Source organism: Pagrus major, chromosome 17 (assembly GCF_040436345.1).
Source record: "Pagrus major chromosome 17, Pma_NU_1.0".
In the NCBI taxonomy this organism is placed as follows: Eukaryota; Metazoa; Chordata; class Actinopteri; order Spariformes; family Sparidae; genus Pagrus; species Pagrus major.
In genome coordinates this window covers 12,867,727-12,892,786 of record NC_133231.1, presented here as the reverse complement: position 1 = coordinate 12,892,786, position 25,060 = coordinate 12,867,727, and the positions used below count along the sequence as shown (strand labels likewise).

At 39.5% G+C, this 25,060-nt stretch overlaps 1 protein-coding gene across 1 annotated transcript in view; it reads left to right on the top strand.

Annotated features, from left to right (window-relative positions):
• cdkal1 (CDK5 regulatory subunit associated protein 1-like 1) overlaps positions 1–25,060 on the top strand; it is a 239,293-nt gene that overhangs the window by 82,556 nt on the left and 131,677 nt on the right. Inside the window, exons 7-8 of the mRNA XM_073485828.1 lie at positions 280–400; positions 18,831–18,934. Of these exons, the coding sequence (XP_073341929.1) occupies positions 280–400; positions 18,831–18,934 (225 nt within the window). The remainder of the gene's footprint in view (positions 1–279; positions 401–18,830; positions 18,935–25,060) is intronic.

Genomic DNA, 25,060 nt, shown 5'->3' with positions numbered 1-25,060 from the left:
GAAGTGATCCTACCTTCCAAACCATGAACTTCTCTTTGTTCTGTTATCGCTATCTTCTTCTAGTTGTATTTGTAATTTCTTTTTTTTGCAATTTAAACAGGGCAACTTGTTGTTAACTTGAATGTACTTGTTTTAACATGGTATTGCATACATCTGCACAACCTCTGCATTTTAGAGTGTCACACGTGCAGCAAGTAAACTACAGGAAAAGGTGACAGTGGCAGTTCATGTTTCAGTTTGAAAAAGAATGAGTAGTGAAGTTATGTTTGTCGTTTTCAGGCCACTCAGTTCGTCTGTTGGGTCAGAAGAAAGATGGAGGCCGAAGGCTTGGAGGAGCTAGACTGGACCTGCCCAAGATCAGGAAGAACCCTCTCATTGAAATCATCTCTATTAACACTGGGTAGGATACAGACACAAAGATTATAAAATATTCAGCTTTAACTGTGAATTCAATGTAACTGCCCCCCGGCCATTTGGTTTATTGTGTGTGTGTGTGTGTGTGTCCACTCTCCCTCACTTTGCACAGCCACTTAAACAGAGCCCCTCTGTGTTTCTAATATTATCAATTTCACACGGTTTGCCTTTTATTTGTGTGTAGTAGGGTGTTTGTATGTGTGTGTGCATATAGTGCTATTTGTTCTTCAAATGTAAATCCAACAGAAACACAACAGGTGTCTCGCCTTTTGTATCAAAACAGACACAGTTAAATACAGAGACATCATTCCTTTGTCACCTTTTTACATCATAGCTGTGATTTTCTGTATTATCCTGGTATGTCCTCTTTATGTTATTTTTGCCTGGCAGTAGGTTTGTTTAAGAGTACTTCTGTTGCATGATGTTTGGATATTTAAAAATGCCTCGAAATAAGATTTAATAGAATAGATGAATAAATAAATGTACATATCATAGATAAATGCTATAGTGGGATGGAAGGACTGTTAGATGGACTTACCCACTAACATGTGTGTAACATAGACACCTACATTCACATGTACACACACATTTTTATGGGCTAATTTCATGCTGTTTACAGATCTGTGTGTCTCTACTTAACCCATGTGCTGTATTCTCAGTGGGCTAGTTAAAAAGGTTACGACAGGCTAATTCCACTGTGCTGGGCCTCCACTGATGATAATCCATCAATCATCCTGCACGCTCTCAATGCTTACACACTAATGGCTTGATTCACAAAGCGAGGAAGTAAATAACTTGTAGACACAGCACCAGTGTTCTATGAGACTTCAGTTTTCTCGGTTTAAATAAATACTTTTTTGTTCTTGCACTAATTTGTTCAAGTCCTTTGGCTTTTTAGTAGCTTCCAAGTAAACAACCTTAAAGTTGTAAACATTACATGAGCAACAATACATCATGTCTTTGTTTGAGCCTGTTGTGTACACGTTTGTTACTGTCAGTAAGGGGGTTTCAGCATTTTACTGGAATTTCCCATTTTTTTCCCTTGAACCATCTGGGCTAATTGCAGCATCACTCTAGTCCATGTAACAGAGTGACCCTACGGCAAGAAGGCAGTGACCTGTTTTCAGGTCCTGACCTTTTAGTTATTACTGTTCTATCACCAGAGTAGGCATTTTTATGATTATTTGGGGATTGATAGAGATGCAGTTGATATATTGTAATGCTGTGTGGCGACAACATAACTATACCTCAACATTGTTGCCATAAGTGTCATCCATTTTTGTACTTGTTATAGGGGGATCTCTGTCTGCAAGAAGATAGCAGATTGCAAACCATTGTGGAAGTCTATCATAAGCAAAAATGTAGCTCCAACATAATATTTTTGTCTACCTTACATGTTTAACAACTAGGGTTGTTCTGATACCAGTTTTGACAATACCTCAGATACAGCCTAAAATGTTGGATCGTGTATGGGCGACTATCAGTGCGCAAGTTTATGTAACAATCTGATACCAAGGGTTTAGCCTGAGCCAGGCTTTACAACAATGATAGTAATCATATCACATACATACAGGGTTAGTAGTACACAGTTGTTAAAATAATTAAAAACATGAAATAACATGTCTGTTAACAACACTGTAACATAATTATTTTATAATAATACTGCCAGCCTTAATTTAAAGAAGCATCAGTTTGAAAATGTACAAAGTGCTTTCCTTAAGAGCTGTTGTTGTCTTAGATGTTTGTAGTCTCCTGAGCTCAGTGGTCTTTATTCCTGACTAAAGCCTCTTAGCCATTTAATACGACTAGAAACACTGTAAATCCTACTGGTTCAACCATAGTTTTCCAAATATACTGGCATTTGTGGTCAACACCAAATGTGGCATGTTTTAAAAGGGAAAATGTAAGGTTTGTGACCGAAAGAAAATAAAACCTTTTATTACTGCTGCCACAGTGAAGTCAGTTTGGCCAGCACTTGGCAATTTTTATTTTTTTGGAAGTCTCATTCACTGCTCCCCTGTAAATCATTACCTTAAGCCAACACCAGTGTCATATAATTGGTTTATTCCTGGTTTTGTTGTTAAGAATAGCTATAACAGATGCAGACACACACCGTCTTTGGCCCTTTACACCCTCTGTGTGTCTTTTTGATATTGTTGTTAAATGGATCTCAATCACTCTCAGTTCCTCTGTTCACTCTGTCTTGGTCACGACCGCTTTTACACAGTGTAAATATCTGTATGTATTTTTTTTATGTTCTTGTCTACTTCTCTGTCTGACCATTCCTCTGTCTGTCTGATTTCATTGGCCTTCCAGCTTGGATGTGTGCATTTCTGCCTGTCTCCCATTTCCTGAGTTTTTGTGTGTTGTGGTATGTGTGTACAGATGTCAGTCCCTTGCCAGCCTCCCTTTCAGCAGGGGGTCTGTATCTGATCCAGATGAACTGTGTTGTTTTTCAAAAGGGTTAGACTGGCTAAAAATAAATCCTCTTGTTTTTACTCTTTTAACTGAAACTCTGTTAGGAGTCCGGGGGATTACTTAAATATGTTGACAAATCTCTCCCAAATAATGCTGGTGTTACTGAAAATCCAAGCTTAATGTGTGCTTTTGTGTGAGTTGGTCAGTCATGGATGTCATGGTTTCTTAAAGTGTGTGTGTGTGTGTGTGTGTGTGTGTGTGTGTGTGTGTGTGTGTGTGTGTGTGTGTGTGTGTGTGTGTGTGTGTGCGAGCGCATGTGTGTGCACTACGGAAAAGAGGCAGAATGTGCTCTTTATGTGGTCTGATTTTAGATGATCTGTTTTAAATATTGCTCTGAGGTAGTAGTGACATCATTGGTGACATTTGTCAGCTGATGAAACAGAGAGGTCTTTGTGTGACACAGAGACACACACACGCACAACATCAGTTGCAGTTGTCCTCTAGTCTCCCTCTGCGTCAATAGAGAACATTTGAAACTATTAAATTGTAGTGTGTGTGTCAGTGTTCCCAGTTTGTTGCCAGTTTGTCTTTGTGTGTGAACATGTGGGACGTCTTCATTTAAGAGTCTCTCCCTGTGCTTCCTTTCATTTCCAAACCAATGTCAAGTTGATGTCATGCTGAAGGGTAGAGTGCTTTCACAGGTTATCGACAGGTCCTTGAAAAGTCTTGAACCTTGAATAATTTTATGGCATAAAGATATGCAGTTAATAGATATGTAGCTCAAGTACAACTTTACAGAGTGGCTATTATGGCTATAGACTCTTAGTCTTGTCTGAGCATTAACATTGTTTTTTTAATGGAGTACATTGACATCAATCATGTTGCTGATTTCAGTGATATTCAATCTAGTAGATCAACGCTGAAAAGCAGAACAGGATTGAATTTAAGTCGTGAAAGTTGTCAGAGGTCAAGGGAAATAAAACCACTTGCTCAGCACTGTATTAATCTAAGTTCTTTGTTTTTTGACTATGCTTAGTTCTCAATTTAACACGAATGGTAGGGAAATGAATGGATGGAAAGCCAATCAGGGATCATACTCTTAGTCGTGCAGGTCGGAGCACTTGTGTGGAAAGTGTAGGGACCTTGAGAGACATGCTGAAACAGTAGTCACATTTCTGCCTCGTGTAGAAATCTTACAGAAAAAACCCTTAAACCTTCACCTACTTAGACTTTTTCGACTATAAAAATTTATATTTTCAAACAAAATCCATTTACTCGCTTCATATTACGCCACAGATTAATTTTAGTCTGACAGATGAATATACTGTACCCCATCTCCTTCACTTTATCATAGTGCAAATTGACACAAAAGCCTGGTGTAGAGTTTTACCTGGGACTACCTTTGAAAATTTAATTTCCTGTTCAAATTGATGTACAATATTAGTTTCATTAGTTGCATATTAATTCATTTGCACCCATGAAGTCTAATTTAGATTGGCTTTTTTCCCACCACGTTAATTTTATCCCCATCAGAAAATAAATGCACTATAGTACGGCTAGTACTCAAATGCCCTCTGGCTTTGTATCGAAGGAACATCGTCAGGTTTCTCCTGAGCCATTAGTGCAGTTATTTTGAGTCATATTAACTTGACATATTAATGAGCAAAAGCCCTGATTATTTCTTTGAGGGTTCAGTTCAAAAGCAGAATGTTGCATGGATTTCTTGTTATTATTGTATTGTAAAGTTATTGTATTTTGTTTCAATGCCCTCACGTTTTGTTCGCTTTTTTGGGTTTCAGTTTGAGTCAGGCATACAAAGGATTTGAAGGACAAACATGGAATGATTTGCAGATTTATACTAGGGATGTCCCGATCAGGTTTTTTTTACCCCGATCCCGATCTGAGTCATTTAATATTTAGTATCTGCCGATACCAAGTCCCGATCCGATACTTAGCCCTAACTAATATTTTCTTGGATAATATAGCTGCATTAAGAAAAAAATCACTTGCATCCAAGCTGTTCTTAATAGCTTTTTTTATTTTGTTGAAACAAAGTAAATACTTTCATTTGGCTCTTTCTTATTCTGCATATCCTATTGCAACATTGGTTTTCATTAGTTTTTTAAAAATTTTTTTTAACAAAAACAACAAGTAAACAAAGTCAGTAACTAAACCCTGATCCTCTACCACAGAGGTGGGCTGGTTATCCAGAGCGATGAATTCAATGACCTACTCTTTAATATTTGTGGCCATGTCGCTGACTCGAGGATATTTCTCTTTCCTTTTGAAAGTATCCACGAGTGTTTGTTGCTTCGGTGCCTTTGCCTGTATTGCTTGAGTGAACTCATGTTTTTGTTTATGTGCCGTATCAAATGTGTAGTATTAAATGCAGCTCTTTTGTTACCAGCTCGCGAAACGGTCGTATTGCAGATGTTACGTGTTGCCGTTGGACTGCTTTCGCTTTCGCTTTCTAATTTGAAATATTTCCACACTGCAGACATTTTATCCACAGGTTCTCCAGCCTAACGTTATGAGCACGACTGCATTCTGCCACAAATTGTGCTCCGTTGACAACAGCTGACGTAAAAATAATCGGGCTTGGGTCCACGTTCAAAATTGCCGATCCCGATCAGTGAAAAAATGCCCATATCGGCCCCGATGCCTACTTAGGGATGTCCTGATCCCGATTGCGGGATCGGGACATCCCTAATTTATACTAAATTGAATAAATGTGCACCCAGTATGTATTGGATTTTACGATACCCCAGTTTTAGAATGAAATTGCGCTGCAGATGCGTGCTATAGTTGCTTTTTAATAGAGTACAGTGAGATTCTTATTCATACAAATAATATTTTTAAATAATAATTTCTCCAGCACTTTTTTTGACACCACAATGAATAGACATCCAAACAGCATAATCACTCTATCCTCTCGGGGACCTTGAATGTCAGGAAAGTTAACAGGCTTCTGAAGATAAAGTGACACAAAAGCTGCTCCCAGCCAAGGTTTTTAGGAAGTTACCTGCTTTGATTTGAAACGGCCGTGGATAAAAGTAAACCTATAAACCTCCAAAGTTTGGATTTGCAACAATACAGCAGAAATCTTTTTCACTCGTTTTGAATGTACATGTTGAATGGTCTGAAAGCGATGTAGCAGTGGAGGGAATAGTAGATTGTGAATGAGAAGCATGAAAGAGAAATACTGGAAACACACACACAGTTGGTGTTTTTCAGCACTGGATTGAATCAGACGAGGTTCCTTTGAACTCCACCCTACCCATGCTTATGTTGTTGACTCCAGCAGCTGATGTTGGGCTTGTGCTCTTTAATTGACTTACGTTCCAGTCGCTAGCATTTAGTTTTGGATTGTTCCTTGTTATTTCTTCCATGGCTTCTTTATGCAAACAGATAAGCCTGAGGGCAGAGTTCATTTTTCACACAGGCTGGAAAAAGACTGTACCATGTCTTTCTAATGCTCTGTTTTGTGTTCTAGTTTTAGCTCGCTTGATGCTATTAGGAAGCTGGTGCATGTATGTGTGTGTTTTGCCCTAGGCTACACCAGCGGTCCCTTCTTGCTCTTTGTATATCTGTGTGTGTGTGTGTGTGTGTGTGTGTGTGTGTGTGTGTGTTTTGTCAGCAACAGTGAAAGCCCTTTTTTGAGCAAGTTGAATCGTGATGCTAAGCGTCATAAACAAGGAATTTACAACCACTCAGTCAGAATGGGTCATTAAGCTTGTGTGTGTATTTGTTGCTGTTTGTGTGAACCATTGCCATTAGACTCCATGCATAAAAAAAGTCCTTTGTTCCACAGTTACAGCTCATTTCATTTCATTATCTGTTTCTTCCCTGTTTTCTATTTAGTCACATTTTTGGCAGTTATAATCTCTGTCATTGTTATTTTCAATGTGCTAAAAATCAGGTGTTAGTGATCTTCTGTTCTAACCTCAGACCAATAACCAACTTCATCATCCGTATCCTTCAGGCAGGCAGGTTGACAGGATGACACAGGGGGGCTGGGCACGTAGGCTTTCTTGCGGGTTGAGAGCTCTCTCAAACATGAGTAAAGAATTTCTGGGAGGCTGACTGCTCTTTGTTGTTTTATGTTTGATTTCTACAGTGGTCACAGATTTAATTAATGTTAAAATGGAGGTCTGCTACGCTGTTAAAACTTGTGTTAATATTACACAATAATGAAAGTTATGAATTACATTTGAAGGTCATGCATTGTGCAAATATTAGTAATTCCTGTTCATTAAAATGTAATTTTTCCTATCAGTTATATGACACTGTGATTGTACTTTGCTTCTTTTTGGTTAATCTTTTCTTAAGCCACCTCCTCCACATAGTTGTCTTTCATATCCTTGCAGAGTTTTGCTTACAACGGGTCGACAAATAGAGATGCTGACATCTCTTTAATAGGAAAAAAACATTGAAGGATTTAATACATAAAAAGATTCACAGTCAAAGTCATGTTTTTTGTTACAGGGAAGTGGAAATTTCTTAGTCTCTGAGTTGAGTTACTGGCCTCACCTATCCAGGGAGTATAAAAGGTATCCTTGGAGCACATACAGTATGTTATCCTCTTTTGTTTGTTCAGTTCCCTGATGAATGATTTTACCCCCTTTTCTCTTTTTTTTTTGAATCCCAAATTTGGCAAAAACGTCCACTTGGACTCAAGGTTGAACAAAAGTCATGGTCACATTTTTGGCTATGAAAAATTCACATGCCAGTTTTGACCACATTTCATACATATGTGTAAAGAAATAAATTGATGAGGTAATGACGTTTTATTATATGTATGTATATATATATATATATATGTATGTATATATACTTTTTTTTAAGCCCTTATTCAATGCCACAACAGGAGGAACAGAAGGGTAGATTGTGACCAAATTTCACATTTGGTCAGACACCAATCTTGGGTGCTCACCTTGAAACTGTGGTGATTGTATAGATGTAAATTGCAATGTAACTGGCTGGCTGAGGCGTACAACCACGTGGTAGTAATTCTAGCTTTTTTTCACCTTCTGACACCCATAGTAACATATTTATCCTCTAAACTGAAAGCTAATTTAATCTGGCCATAAAGCCATGTTAAATATAGCATGATGGCATTGTTAGGGTTTTGAATAGATATTAATACCTTTTAAGCTTTACTCAAATTAAATACTGTATAAATCTCTAATCATTTATTTCAGTGCTGTTTTTCTATTGTATTCATTCTGTGGTTGGCTACAATCATAAAAGATTTGAGCAGGCTAGTGGCTAATTTCCCACAGACCTTTATTCCTGCCAAATCCTTGATTACTACAGTCATTAATAGTCACTGTAGCAAAATACACGCATGTGTTCACACAAACTGTGTAAACAAAGCCAATAGAGACGGAGTGGAAAGTGTCTTCATGTTTGTGTGTTAGCGTGCATTGTGAACATGTTTTTGTTGCTGACGGGCCCCCTGTGAGTTAGCTGCTTGTTTCCTGTGATTTTCGTCTGGCTGCCACAACTTCTCCATCCACTCTCCACACCGACACAGTGAAATAATAGGTCTTATCAACCTCGCTGCTGACCTTTAACATAGATTTGTGTTAACAATTGTGACCAAGGTGTAATGTTCAGGGCTTTAGCCAGCTGAGAGAGAAGTAAGTTTGGGGTCACAGACGTGTAGATGGAGTGGAAAAACAATAAGCCTCAGAACAGGCAGGACCAGGGTTAGGACTTGGCTGTGAAGCTACAAACGCAGTAGCAGCGTCCTGCATTTCAGAGGTAGACTTACTACCTTAAAAAGAGGAGGTTGAAACAATATTTGGTTGCTCCTGTTCCTGACCTGATGTGTCCCTCAATAACACAACAAACCAGGAAGAACACCCAAATTCTTAAGAAGGATAGCTAAATGCACACAGAAACTTGATATTTTGTTGATTTTCACTTCAAACAGAAAATATGGAATGGTGCCTCTTTTTAGGCTTGCAGCAACAATACTCCCAGGTTACCTAGGGTAATAGGAGAGGAGTTGAGGACATGGTTTTAGAAGCTATGTGTTTTACCATGTTTTTTTCAGTTTGTTAAGGTTTTGAAACAGTGTGACTGCAGCTAAAACACAGCTTTTATTGTATATAATATAAGGTATAATGTATAATGTATATGTTGGTCAGCGTCAGTAGTGGTCTCTGGCCTGTATGATGAGGGCAGCTGCAGTCTCGAAAAAATAGTTCTTGTGAGACATTTGTGTCTCCTGTATTTTGTTACAGGAGTATTAAAAAAATGTCGGAGGATAACAGGTCCTGTAAAGATGGCAGATTGTAGCCAATCACCTCCTCACCAGAGAAAATGGTTGGCTACAGTCTGTTCTTGTTTTTAGGATTGGCAGCATTGTATCATACCAGATGGTGATGGAGGAGGTGACGATAGACTTTGTGATGATGGTCTAAAAGTGCACCATCATTGTCTTTGGCAGGTCGAATTTCTTTAACTGCCACACAAAGTCCCCCGAACTTTCATAATGAAGGCGCTGTCCAGCTCCTGCTTGAGATCCTGTGTGATAGTTGTATGAGCCTGCATACAACATTTCAGGGTACCTGGGCAATGTTAAAAAATAAATGTAACTCCTAAAAGCTCCATAGCAGTCCTAAAAAAGTATTACACTAATCAGAGTTAAAGGAGAACAAGGATAGTGCAATATGTAAAACATGTTTTCTGTAGTGCATCTGCTGCTCTAAACACATTTGGGCTTCATTACCAGCAACAACATTTCTTGTTTGTAGCTATGGTTGATTAGATTCATTTTTTAATCATTTGGATTATTATTAATTCATTATTATTGAATTCAGTTTCAGGTCACTTGAGTAAAAAACTGAGTGTATGTGTCCTGTAAGTGGCTGTGTCTGTCTACTTGTGTGTTTACTGCTATCAGAAGTGTTCTAGCTCATCTGAGTATTATGTCTGTTAATAAGGCTGCAAACAACTGCAGTCCAATATTTTCTTCCTGCAATCATATACATATTTATATCATGTACACTTAAATAGAAATTAATTAGGAGTATTTTATTTATACACTTCCATGCAACTCATGAAGATAGAAAACTAGCAAGAAAACATATTTTTTTTGTGACAGTTATTTTGCCCCATAAAGCCAATGGATGGCAGTTGTACAGCGTCTTTAGTCTCAAGTGCTGTAAATGGCTAGTGCACAGCTAGAAAAAATCATAACGGCAAATATATTTACAGTACATATTGACCTGCCAATCTCTTCTCTTTATCTGTATCTGTTGTGTGACAGCTTTTTATTTACTACAGAAAAATCAAATCTCATTCTTTGCCTCTTTGTGATATGTGATGCAAACATCGGCTCCTCTCGCAAGGACATCAGAAATCTCTTCACAACACCAAATCCTTTTTTCTGTATCTCCTAACTGTCGCATCCAGTAAACTTTCCAGTGTATGAACATTGCTCGATACTCACTTTTCTTATATTGACTATTATCATAGTGGCACTCTTTCACGCTGTTCATTACACAAATGACAGTCTTCAGCACCTGATAGCCGAGCTCCTCTTCCTCTTTGTGTGTCACAATCAGCACGCCTCAGAGCTTCATCCACTGCTGGATTCTTTTCTTAGCCTTCCTTGCAACAATTTCTGTTTTGAGAACAGTCAAACTCAGCACATTGTGTTTTTAATACCAGAGGCCTTGATGCAGCCGGGTAAAAAGAAACAGCACAGCTCATTGGTGACACACTTTATAATAAAGACTATCGGTAAAGAATGATAGTCACCATAAGAAAAGAGGAGTCGTTTTTGCAGATAAAAGCCACTGCTTGAAGGGAAAAGCTGAGTGTGGTACACGGAGAGCCAGGGAGAAACAGGGGTGAGATGGGAAGTCATTAGCGGAGTTAAAAGCAAATTGAATCAGGCCTATGTGCTCTTTTGTAATTTGAATTTCTCTGGCAATTACAGTGAGGAAGTGAATAAGGCCTAGGAGAACAAGGAGCCAGTTTTTGCCTGAGATGCCACAGAGAGACACAGAAGAAGTCTTTTCTTTTTCCTCTTTCTCCTACACACACACTTTATCAAACAATCGAGGCAGGTATGTCTGAACCGGATTGAAACTCCCATACAGACTGTAATAACGTCACTACTGGGATCCATGTGATATTCACTGCAGATAATTTGTCCGTATCTCTCCCTCATCTTAAAAGCAAATACACAAGCCGCGTTACACTGCTCTACTTGACTGCGTTTTCATTTTGGTTGTTCGTTGGTCAATGATCTCATTTTTTCTTTTCTGTGTTGTTTTTCTCCCCGAGGAGCAGAAGTGAAAATGCATCATGTGTGGCAGCAACAAAAGGGGGAGAAAATGTGCTGATGTGCTTCAGAAAAGTGGAGTTACAGAGGAGCGAAGGGTGTTTACACACGGGTTTCTGATCCCGTACATATGTGTGTAGGATCGTGGGAATGCATGGATGCACAATATACACACATCATCACCACCACATCCTTTGATTTTTCACATTGGAACACATACAACAAATACTAACACACACACCTCCACAAAGGAATTCTCATTTTCTTTTTCTTTTTCTATTTCGTTTCGTTTCGCACACACACACACACACACACACACACACACACACACACACGATCATATGCAGACACATTCCCACCACTTACACACACACCCACACACACATACCCACACCTCTTCCAGCTATGTACCATGGTGGCCTTTCCTGCTGTTTATCAAACCAATGTATGGGTAGTTTTCAGCTCCACTGGTCTGAACATATTATTCCATTTCCCTCTTCCCCACTGCTTAACACACAAGCACACACATACATGCCTGCCACACGCACACACACACACACACACACACACACACACACACACACACACACACACACACACACACACACACACACACACACACACACACACACACACACACACACACACTGTTCTTCCTACTCACTCACCAGGAGTGACTCTGCTCCCCACAGTAAATCCAAAAGATTGATGTGTCTCCTTGGACAAAATGAGATTGTGTGTCATTACAAGGCATTACACTACAGAACCCCTGAGTAACTGAATTAGCCCAGTATGTCACGGCAAACAGAGTTTACAGGCAAACACAGTTGACACACACACACACACGCACAACTGATCGTCCTACAGACTATTTGCACAAACCTTTTCTTCTACATGTTTCCTTCCAAGAGGTAAATGGTCCATAGTTGTCAAGACGGTTTCATCAATCCAGAAATTCAGCTTTCTTCCTGTGACTCGGACATCAAGCACGTCATTTTGTCTGTGGGGTTGTGTGTACATATGCAGTGCAGTCAGACTTTTTTGACAATGACATGTGTTTTGTCATTTATCGTCACACCAGTGCATTGGATTTTAACAGGAAACACTGGCAATTAAGTCAAAGACCTCTTGACTTTTATGTGAGGGTGCATCTAGAATCAATCAGATGAAGTATGAAACAACCGTAAACCTTTTCATTCACAAGTCACTGTTAACATAAACTAATAAAAGCATAATGTTTAATGACCCACTGATATCAGCAGACAACTCAATACGTTCTTTGTTGATGCTCTCTGAAGCCATTCCTGAAGCCTTCATTATGACTTCCAATTGGTGAATAAGGCTACATGTTTAGCTGCAAAATAGATTTACACTGATGTGAGCCACTCTTTGCCAATGCTGAGCAAAAAACAATGTAGTGCCAGCAGTGCTACCTTGAGAGGTCCTGCTGCTCAAATATAATGCCTCGTCAAAGTGCTTAAAGTTGAGTCAGTTTTTGAGTTTGACTACCTGGCTTTGCATTACCCTTCCCATGAGATGACAGCTGACTGTGAAATTTGATGCACAAAAGTCTCCTCTGTCTTTGAAATTTGAAACAGTTTGTCCTGCTTTCTGGCACATGTTAATTGTCATTCAGAACAAATCAGGTGTTGTGGCCAAAATGGAAGGTATCCCTGTCATTTTGAGTGCTGGGTGCAGGTCTTAGAGAAATGCAACATACCATCATGCTGCAGTGGCCAATCAAATAAGCCGATGATCAGACCAACTGGTCAATAGTACAGTTGTTAAAGCCATTTACACTAAATCAAGCTCTACGGTATAAATATAGCCTACCTCTATGGTACTTCTAATGGAATTTTTTCGGTGTCACAAAAAAGTACTGTCATTCAGGACAAAAAAAGACTGAATTACTCTGAGTTTCTTGTTACTTGTTTTCACAATCAAAATCATGATCCAAGGAGACTGCACCAGCAGGAGAGAAGAAATACTTTGCAAACTTGTCAGGAACAAGGATGCTCTCCCAGTTGTGTCCTCCCATGCTGCCAAACAACCCTGCAGTACGCCTAATTTGGTCTGAATGAGGCCTTAAAGAAACCTGTGCTACACCTTGTTACTGGACCATGCTTCCCACCGCTGATCATGTGTAGAGGCATGTGTTTGATCAATCCTGTGAAGTAGGTACAACAACCAGTCATTCGGATCACAGAAATTTTACTGATCAACAAAACATAAAACCATACATTACCAAGCGGAATGTAGAGGATCTTATCAAGCGTCCAGTTAACCTCTGATACCTGCAGATATCATGGTTTAGTCAGTCACCTTTTAGACCAGTAAAGTAGTCTGTGAGACAGTAATCTATCAGTAAAGTCTGCTTGTCATTTAGACAGCTTGACAACATCAAGTGATTTCATCAGGCAGTTAGTTACACAGTTAAGTGGTCATTAAGGCAGGCAGCAATAAGTCAAATCATCAACAGGTTAAGCAGTGAATCAGCCAGCCTACAAGTCTAACTTCGGATCAGATCTTGTACCACTCGCTTTTATCAGTATGTTTGGTGGTTCATAATAAACAAACATCATACCATTCTTGTCCAGTAACAATGGGTTGACTGATCTCGTACAAACAGTGTCTGGAGGTCTGTCTACAGACAAAACAAGAAGTTGGGACTCACAGTTCCTATGTAGACATGGGGTTATATTTTCACACACATGCACATGCTCTCACACACATACACGTGCTGTCTCTCTCCAGTCAAAACAACAAGCGAAGCTGCTGTAGTAGTTACAATAAAACCCAAGGTCACCATGTGACACATTTTTTAGACACACATACACACACACACACACACACACACACACACACACACACACACACACACACACACACACACACACACACACACACACACACACACAGACAGCTGTTTCAGTGTGCAGCATTGGGAACACAAGACTAAACAGAATTCAAGAGGTCAGACACACAGCCTGTATTGAACACTAAGAGGGACAGACCCCAGCTGCCTTAGGACACACACTCATGCACACACTGGTCTACCCACAGATAAAAAAAAAAACATGTACATCTTCACACACAGAAATACAAAAACAATATTACGAGGGCTGATAGAGTTACGACCAGCACAGAAGTCCTTACAAGTCAACTGTTCCACTCTTTCTCTAACTAAATACTTGAATGGAAAAGGCTTCAGACGCTCAAGTAAACTTTTTTATCGACTCCTCATAGGTCAAAGGGCAAACACTGAAAAGCCACTGAAATTCACAGATGTAAGATCTAAAAACCCTGAGCATAATTTCTGTTGTTTATCTCGAGGGTTCAGCTGTCATTTTGAAAACAGCCACTTGCTATGTTGTTGTTTTCTGTAATAAAAAACAATTGTCAGATTCCTAGTTTGGGAACCCTGAGGATCTATCAGGCAATGACAGACCATGCTGATATGCTTGCATTGATTTTTGTACACAGTGATATTCTGTAGCACCAACATTCATGTTATCATCCAATTACCTGGACAAAAGGCAGACATATTGATAACATTTTTACTCTGGTTCCTCACACAGTTAAACATCTTGGCTTTTTTTCCAGTGCAACAATGTGTTTGCTAAGTAAACACATAATTTCATTTAATCGAAGTGAGCTGAGGAGGTTAAACTCCATAACAAGTTATGAACACTTCTTCACTTCATCCTTAATCCTCATTCTGGTTTTAAGATTAGAGATATAAGGAATATTCTCTTTATCAGAGGCATGCAAAGTTCCCATGTAACTTGAATGCAACCATCTCTCATGACAGCGTATCATGGGTAAATAAGGTTTAGCTGCCAACCTTTCACTGAATAAGTAATCATCCTCTATTCATTGCTCCTAATAGGTCTTTACTCCATTGTGTCAACATTCTTTGTTCCTTGACTTCATATTATTTTGCAACCTCCACTTTGACTTTGAGATGACACGAACAGTAAACTTACAGGCTTGAGGCTTTGTTCACTCGTATAATAGCAGTTTGAAGATTTTGTTTGCTCATATACCCACTCCACCCCTCTCCCAGTCTCAACAATAAGTGCAATGAATAATCTTCCCTCATAATTTGCAAAGTGCTCAGACTTCCCATCACAGTTTAAGCTTTGTTTTCATAATTGCATCTTCAAGCTCGCACAATATGAGCCCCCATGAACACACACAGATATGAACACACACACACAGATGTAAATGCACACATGGCCCAATTTGTTTATGTATAGAGCAGATTTCTAATTAATGTGTAGACCCTAAATGCTTATCGTTGAGAAAACCTTCTCCTGCTCAATTCTCTCCCAGTCTGTATCTTTAAAATGCTGCACATGGGAGCCTATCCAAAGGGAATGATACTGTGTGTGTGTGTGTGTGTGTGTGTGTGTGTGTGTGTGTGTGTGTGTGTGTGTGTGTGTGCGTGTGTGTGTGTCAAGGGAGGTTTACAAATGTATAGAGGAACCTCAGGGCTTTCCTTTCTTTGTTACCTTTTCAAGGCTGCAACCACACAATAGTCTCTCTCCCTCTCTTGCACACATACAGTATATACACACACACATACACTCACACACTGGGGAGCTAGCCTCTCTCATTGTAACACATTGATGAACTACACTGTTGTCAGGTACAACAGCTACCTCTGTGGTTTAATTAGCTGGGCCGACACAGAAGGGGGAGAGGACAGAAACAAAGGAGGGAAAGGATGGGGGCTTGATAAGGACGAGAAATATTTTGTTTTAATTATAGACGTAATTCTCCCTCATACCACTCGAGTCTTGTTGATGTTGCAGTTTAGTTAGTTTTCATGAACAGGAACAGTATTTTGAAAGCATTGTGTAAATTCAGTCATTAAAAGTTCTCTGTGTTCTTGGGTGTAATAAAATAAAATTCAGAGTGATTAAAAATCTATTCTCTTCTGGGAAAACTGGAATATTTGATAACCCAGCAAATGGTGTGTGTGTGTGTGTGTGTGTGTGTGTGTGTGTGTGTGTGTGTGTGTGTGTGTGTGTGTGTGTGTGTGTGTGTGTGTGTGTGTGTGTGTGTGTGTGTGTGTGTGTGTGTGTGTGTGTGTGTGTGTGTGTGTCAGAGAGAGTGACACTGCTCCTCTCCTTCAGTCACTGTCATTCTAAGGGTGCTGACTAGTTGTCGCAGTCTGTTTAGGCTGATGGAGAGGTCGAAACTGCTAATGCGTTGTTGTGATACTGGACAAATGTTCAGCAGCGCGACACACATACACACACACACAAACACACATGCACATAATTGATGCAAAGACACACACACACACACACTCAAGCAGGCCACTGGCTGTCTCTTGAGATTAATGTTGGTGTGATCCACTCAGCTGGGCCTGATCACATTAAGATGGATGGACCCCCTGGTGGTGTATGTGTGTGTGTATGTGTGCGCGCGTGCATGCAGGGCCCCATCTGTCTGTGTTTTCTCCACAGCTAGGTCCTGTGACCTAGCTGCCATCTTTAGTGCCCTCAACTAGGATAAGCAATACCCTGAGAGGAAGAGATGGATGGAGAGATGGATAGATAGCTATATTCTCTTCGTTTTTTCTGTTTTTTTCATGGTGACATTAAAAATGTTCCTGGTCATATCGTATTTCAAAATGATTATAAAGACATTGTAGCTGTTTCCGTGGGCACTTAAGAAGGTCTTTCACGGTCTAGTAAATGCAGTCAAACAGACCTACCTATAGATTCCTTAGACACTAATCATTAACAGGATGACCTCTTTTGATCATGTATCTTTACATTTCACTGCTAAACTCTTGAATTGCTGCTTTGTCAGGTTTGTGGTAATCAATCAGCCACTGCATATGCTGTCTTGGCTTTAGTTTGTTCCAGTCTCCATCTCTGGAGATGTGCCATCTCTGGCACGACATGACTAGTAATTGGATATAGTTGTTACAATTTGGCAAAATGCAATCTACGTGACCCATCTTATAAACACAACAATCAAGAGTTATTTTTTTGGCCCAACAGTAGTTGTGTGTTGTTTGCCTGTTTGTTTCAAGCTTCTGGGGAGTCCCTGTTTTTTCTTCATGTGTCTGTCATGGACAGATACAGGGTTTAAGCTTGTTATCTACAACATTCTAATTTCATAGTCTCATACCAGCTGCCACGTATCGCAACATTTTATGGTTATGAATCATTAGTAAGATGTTTTCGCCTTTGCACTGGAGTGTATAACTCCCACGACAAACCAGTTTTAACATTGTTACACTTTTATGATAGAGGAATCTTTGATCTTTAATTTGTGTCAAACGCTTGCTTTAGTAGTACTATGGTATTAATGGTCTTGTTGTTTTCTTTATGAGCAGCTGGACTGTAGTACATTATTAGTCAGGGATTGGTTATTTTAGTGCTTTTTGTGCTATATTCAACTTGTGGGATGATTTTTGTGCTTTACATCCATGTTGGTAAACACCTGACAAGTGAGTACTCTGTGTGGCGATGTGGCACTTTTTTTTTTCGAGAAAGTAGCTCAGTCTTTTTTTCTTTCTTAAACACACATTTAAAAAATTATAGTGTTTAACTTGTGTTCACCCAACAGCCTGTTTATGCAACTAGCTGGAGCTGTTGCCAGAAATTTAGGCCAACAGTTAAATTGTGAGTTAAAAGAAACTACTGTGGTAAATGTAACAGTGTGTATTTTAACCCAGTGTGACTAATTAAAGGCCAGAAATGAAACCCTAATGGAGTAAATACAAAAAGTACTTGTAACAGTGGCTTTCCTTCTTCCTTTCAGTAGTGATTTACAGACAACTTGAATAAAAGTCCCCTTCATCCTAAACAAAGACTCCCCCAGAGTTGATGCCATTCCATGCTTTTGGATCTGATGTGAGGCAGTGTTTCTCATTTTTTGTGTATTTTGTTTTTTCATTTCAATTTTTTTCATAGTCTTTCTTCATAGTCTTACTCCCTCCCTCCCTTCCTCAGTCAGTTTGAATTAAGCTTTTACTTTTTGAAAACAAAACACTGCATTGAGTCTAATTTTTCCACTGCTTGCCTCGGTCTGAGAGACAGCTGTCCATGGTTAATTTGGAGTTAGCTGGAGTCCTTTTAAACAGTGAAGGAGAGAAAGGACAGTTTTGACTCCCGGCTTTATTCTCCTGCTTCTGCTCTATTGGGAAAGCGTGAATGAATAGATTACATTCACACATTAAAAAGCCTAATCTATTTATCTGAACGCTCACCATGTTCTCCTCAAGCCTCATTTCCACAGTTCAGAACAGTTGACCAAAGTTTGTTAAAGGCTCTATTGGTCAATTTGTATGAATGATAATTCTGTAGTTTTATAAAGTACACAGATAAATATAGAAAAATAGAAAAAATGTGTTGCCAGCCAAGTGTACTGCAAGATGTAAACATATGAAATACTAATAAAAAAGTTTTATTAGTTTTTTTCATTACATTTTTCAACTTGTGGGTGTTGCACCAAATATTACATACACACATTTTTTGTCAAACATTAGCTTGTTTGAATTGCGCAACATATACAACAACACAAAGTTTAAAGATAAGTTTAGTTCTTCATTCAGTTTTATAAAGTTCTAACTTTCATTTGTGATATCTCCTCTGAAGTGCGTTGACAATGCCCTTCCTAAAGCATCCGTCCCTTTCTCCTTCGCTCACTAACTCTCTGTTTATCTGTTTAGGTGTCTGAATGCATGTACCTACTGTAAGACGAAGCATGCCAGAGGAGACCTGGCCAGCTACCCCATCGAAGAGCTAGTGGAGAGAGCCAGACAGTCTTTCCAGGGTGAGCACCTTTCCTCTCTTACATGTGCACACACACTCACAACATGACTGTGAATGATGGTGTTTATATGCTGCGTCATTTTAAAATCTTAAAAAGAGGAACTTAAGTCATAAGGCAATAAGTCATCGAATATTTGACAAATGTAGTGGCTGATATACTTGATTTATATGCTGCAGGACTGGAAGTGCTGCTGTTGGTTAATTGAAGGTGCTGATATTGGATAACTAGGTTTTTCTAGTTTGATGCCAGATGAGCAGCTGTTGTGCCATGGCATCTGTTCCTTAAGAGTAGGGTCCCAGAATCCCCAACCGCACAGCAGGCCATGTCTCTCTGTTTGAGCCCCAGGCGGGTCAGTCTAGGGCAAGTCCTACACATGGCTAACACAAATATCATTTCCAGATTATTTACCATGCACAAAATGTGTATTATCTGTTGAATCTTTGAAAGTTATTTGACTGGTAATGGATCTCAAATCACTGTACTGCATCTGTATAAGCAGACACTGAAACTAATGCACACATAAGCACATGCACTGAAATTCAGATCCATGTTTATTTTCTTTGCAACTCACTCACATGAGCTCCCCTCCTCTTTGTCATTAGATTACAAACCTAGCCTAATTCATGTCAAATGCTGCATTTGGGTTCTTCATGCCTGGAGTACTGCACAACAAGCTGAGGTCAATTGTCTCATCATATTAGCATTTCATTACTCATGCATATAATTTAAATATAGTTCAACCTGAAAATTTGACCATGAATGTTTTAGAAGAGCTGTGGTTTAAATCCTAATCAAATCTACAGCTTGTTCATCTAGTGTCAGTATACTAACAAAGACCTCATTCCTGAGCGCTGTCAGACATAAACATTTACAAAATCTCTTTATTTAATCTTGACTTATCTGGGCAGATGAGTTGGATTTATTCTTAATTATTTGTTACTATGTATGTAGTGTAACCCATTATCTAATTGGTACTACTAATAGAAAAGTCTAAAGATAAAACAAACATGCTACTTGCACACAATGTTTAGCACAATGCCTCCCTCTGCTCCCTCAGAAAGTCTCGTTCTTCATGGTGCTACTAAAGCCTTGTTTCCTCCAAGCAGTCTGGTTCAGTTCAGTTTAGAACATTTTATATGGCTTTTCCACTATCAAAAGTTGTGGACGGTACCAAAAGAACTGCCCTGTCCTGTTTTTTTCGTTAACCTTCTGTTGAGGAACTAGCACACTGATCTGATACTAAAAGGTGGAGTTAAAACACTGCAGACCAGCACTCGTTTGTCTTGCTGCCTGCAGCCTTTTATCAATAAAGCTTGTTTCCTTGTTGTCATAAACATCCACACTTGTTTGTTGGGCCTAGCAGGTCTGTGGTCAAGCAAGACAGAGAGTGGCACCAAAAAGAGGTGAATGTGTGCGGAGCAGAAAGTTACCAGTTTGTATATGTTGTTGAACTGGCAGTAATGTACAGTATAGGTTGCAGTGTTTCAGTTAATAAATGCATCAGCTTCTTGAGAGTCACGACCAGTCTCCCCTGTTGTTTTTTATCTGCTGGAAAAGTGAAAGGGGTTAGCCCCAAAGCCCACTTGGTGAAAACCCCACCTTCACTTAAGAGTACTGTTCACAGTGGAAACACAAAAGAGGTCTCATATTTAGGTTTAATTACAGGGTTATGTACGGGTTTAAAGGGTACTACATCGAGAGTACTTTGATGGAAACCAGGCTTGAACTCTTAGTTACTTAATGGTGAATACACATTTTCTGTTTCTTTTATAACAGTGTTCCAGCAACATAGCCTTATTTATGCATGTATCAATTTAAATCCAAAAGGCTGGCTTCACTTCTTTGTGTGGAGCAGAGCTATTGTCGGTGTAAATAAACCCTACCCTACCCTTGACAAAGACATTGCTTTCTAAATCCTACCCAGAACTCTTTAAAACAGCTGCATCCGTGCCACTGCAGTGCCCGGGGCTGGGCAGTCAAGGGCAAACTCACCAGCTGCTTGAACCTTGGTGTGTGTGTTTGTGCGCATGTGAGTTTTGGGTAAACGTGCAGGGTGAAGATACACCTGCCCTTTACACTAATTTCAGAGAAGGTACAAGCATGCAGCATATATTGATATTCTGGGAAGAATGTGTTGTGTGGTTCACTGCCTGTATTACTTTCTTGTAATGTACACCTAGGTGCTGCCTGTCTTTAACATTGTCACTAATAAGTGTGATTTAGGGCTGAACGATTTATCGTTTTCTGATCGAAATTGCGATTTTAGACAACGCGATCATGTGATCGCCAAAGCTGCGGTTTTTGCAGCGCTCCTGACTGACTCAGGATCTGTTGTGTCAACTATTTTACACATACATGCCGTCTCTCTACCATCCTGCCAAACTCACCAATCAGAAGCAGCATGCTACGCGTGGACAGGTCACACTAACCAATCAGTATTAACCTGCTCCTTAACGCGTTCTGAAATGGCTTCAGAGGGACCAGAAGCGGAGTTAGGGGATTTAATCCCCAAGAAAAACAGCACGTCGGTCATTTGGGAGTATTTCGGGTTTGAGGCTGCAGACGTGCACCAGAAACAAGTACTGTGCAAAACCTGTCGCGCTAAAGTTGCAACATCCAGCGGAAACACAACCAATTTATACCGGCACTTGAAAAATCGCCACAGGCATTTGCATGACGAGTGCATGACGAAAAAGTCCAGTGACAATGATACTCAGGCCCACTGTAGCAAACAGACTACAATTACAGCATCTTTTGCCAGTGTAACTCCGTATGATAAAAGCAGCCACACCGGGACACCGGGAATTGTTTTGTATTTTATTTAAAGGAACTTGGGGCAGGATCAAGAAATAAGACTCAATAGTGACACGACGGCCGTTGCGGCCGTTAGGGTAACTGCAGCCATCAGCCGTGCATGCTTCTTGTTAATAAATACATTTGGAAGCAATTTTTAACTTTAGTTTTTATCCTTGCATTAGAGTAATAGCATTTAATGTTTTAATGTTACTGTACATTGTGAGTAGTAAAATTCTGTTTCAGCCTTGGTGACAACCACTGACAATATTAAATTGCATGTTCATGCAAACTTTTAATAGACTTGACATTTGGTTAACTAAAGTTGTAGGACACAAAGCAGGAACTTCAGTTTGGAGGTCAGATAAAATGGGTCTGTGTGTGTGCGTGTCTGTGTGTAGTCCGTTAAAACGCAGGAAACATAAGCGTCAGAGACGGTTAGTTGTTGTTTTCAAAACAGAGAAAGAGGAAGCTGGAGGTTACCGCCTGTCATGATTTACAGACAGTTGGAAGAGACAGAGATGGGTAATGACAGAGGCGAGAAATGAGGTTTCACTATCTATCCACTGTTCTTTGGGGTCAGTATCAAGTGTTTAAGTTTAAAAACCTTTCAAACCTTTTGTTCTCGCTGATCAGTTCCACCCTAATTGTCACGTTTCTTACTCATTGTAACATTTACCATCAGGCCTGTCATAACAACTACTTTTGTAGGATGATATCTTGTCTCAGAAATAATTGTGAGTAATGGTGTTATTTACATTTTAAGACCATTTTATGCCTCCGATATGACAATATTATCATAGTACAATAATGCTTGTAAACCCTTTCAAAGAGCAGTGAACTTTTAATTACTAATTATATTCAGACATTGTGATTGGAAGGTGAAAAAAATATCCCAAATAAATAAAAAAAGAAAAAAAGTAAAACCACACAACCAAAATGGTGAACAAAATGGACTCTTGGTCTCCTTTAACAAAAATTACACTTAAATGGATATCAAACATTTAACACAGCAGTATAATCATTAATTCCAATTCAGTTTTTGCCACTTTTCGTTGGGTCATGTCCAAAGTCAGTTCCATATATCAGTCAGTTGATAAGATATATACATTAAGTCGATAGCATCATTATCGTGACAGGCCCATCTGCCATCACACATCACACAACCACACATAACCACATGCATGTGTAGTACCCACTGGAAATACAGGAAGACACACAGTTTGCTACCCTATTTCACGATTGTTGTTGACCATATTGCAATTATTTCTCTCACACACACACGGCCTGACACACAAAAACAGTCATACACATTCACTGGTGAGTGTGATAAGCAGGTTTCATCTCAGGAATAATTGGGTGTCCACAACCTTTGGCCATATAATGTATATTTTGTCTGCCACATATAATATATTTCTCTTTTGTTGAACAAATAGAATCTTCTACCACATTTATGTACCAAAGGGACACTGTTTACTTCATCAAATATTTTTGTTAGGTTTGGAATTACATTATGGCACTGCGGCAATGCCCCTTTTCTCTCTCACTCTCACTCTATTAGCCACCTTTTTCTTATCTCAAACAAATTGAGCCTCACAAATAGGCTGCAATTTGATTTGCTATTTGATGTCTTTTGAATAAAAAAAGGCTGCAAGTATGAATACTAATTTTGAAAAAAGAGAGTGAGTGAGTGCACAGCTTTTAAAATAATCTGAATTATTCAAATGTACGAATGTATAATTTTAACATCAGAGCGGTTCGTTAATGTATGCAGGTAATGGAGGCCGGGGATGTCATTGGAAATGACAAGGTTGTGGGTGTGAGTGTATGGGTGGGGATTGTGTGGGAGTTCATAGGCATAGTTTTGTGTGACAGAGACATGCTGGGAACAAGTGATTGAGTGTGGGTTGGCGTGTGTGTCGGCACAGAAGTGTGTATCCTCAGCTGTGTGTAAAACAGCCAGAAGTAGAGAAACATTTTACCATATTTCTCTTGGTGAGCAGTTCTGAAGATGGCAGTATTCTCCATGAGGTGAGCACCGTAGATAGAAGTGAACAACCTCCATCCACCAACAGTCTGCCAATAGTGAATGTTCTCCTCCTCCACGCTTTCCTCTAGGCCTCTAAATTTTAAACATCTCCTGCCTTCATCCCTCTCCTTTCCTTAACCCTTCTGTCATCGCTCCCTCCTTCCTATTGCTCTTCTGTCTGTACACCTGCATGCCTCTCTATCATGGCCCTTTTAGCGCTTCACTCCATCTCTGGTCCCTGCTGTCCTACTTCTGTCTCTCCCATTGCCAGTAGTGGCCATCATTTTACTTTTATAGTTACATCAAACTGTACAGTTTGTCATAATATGACAATCAATCACTACATTCGATAAAAATTGCATTGTTAATCTCCAAATTATGCAAGACTTCTTCACAGGCAAAATATAAAGGCAAATTGAATTCCAAGTTCCCTTATACAATAATTATGTCCTACTGTGTTGTTATGACCAATGTGGGTTTTGTGTTTGATTGCGATTTGTTTTTACTGTTCCAGTAGAGGTGTTTTTTTGACATTGTGTTTTTAAAACCCCCAAATCAGCCCCCCAGTTAGTGCATTAGCTGAACTAGAGTAGCGACATTGACTCTGCGATATGAGTCCCGTCTCCCATGAAGGCTGACCCTCTGCGGCAATGGACAGGCTGCAACAACCTGTACGGCAACATAAGGCCTCACATAATTTTGGGCAAAAATGCTTGTCACATGAGAGGAGTCATATTAAATTGTGAGCATAACAGTAACTAAAATAAATTCCTCCAAATGCTCCACTCAGTGGTCATTTGATGATGGATGGTAATATGTGAGCAGACCTATAATTAAGCGTGGGTGTGTGCGTTGGGTGACTTGCTTTGACAAATATTCAGTTCAAAAACAAATATGAATCCAACTCATGAGATGTTTCTATTTTCTTTTTTTCACATTGGTTACATAAAAACCTAATTATGTTGCTTTCTTATTCGCCCATTTAGAATTTATTATATGTGTTTATTAGGAACTTGGCTGGCTCTTCTGACATTCAAGTCTACATTAAAAGCATTTTTAAATAGACTTTCACCTCTGAAACCTGCAGATCCCCTGACCTGTAAACGTGGTGGCTGCCTCTTAGAAATCTGACAGGAAGCATGGGGCCAGTCAGACAAAGTGAGGTGCCAGGGCTGTGTATAAGAGAGAACTCTATTTTTGCAAACACCCACTGTGGCTGTCGCCTTGTCATTTTAAACTGCCAGTAGTGTATTTTTGAAATGGCCCTGTCTAAAACAGGACGTGACGCTCCTGAGATACAGACA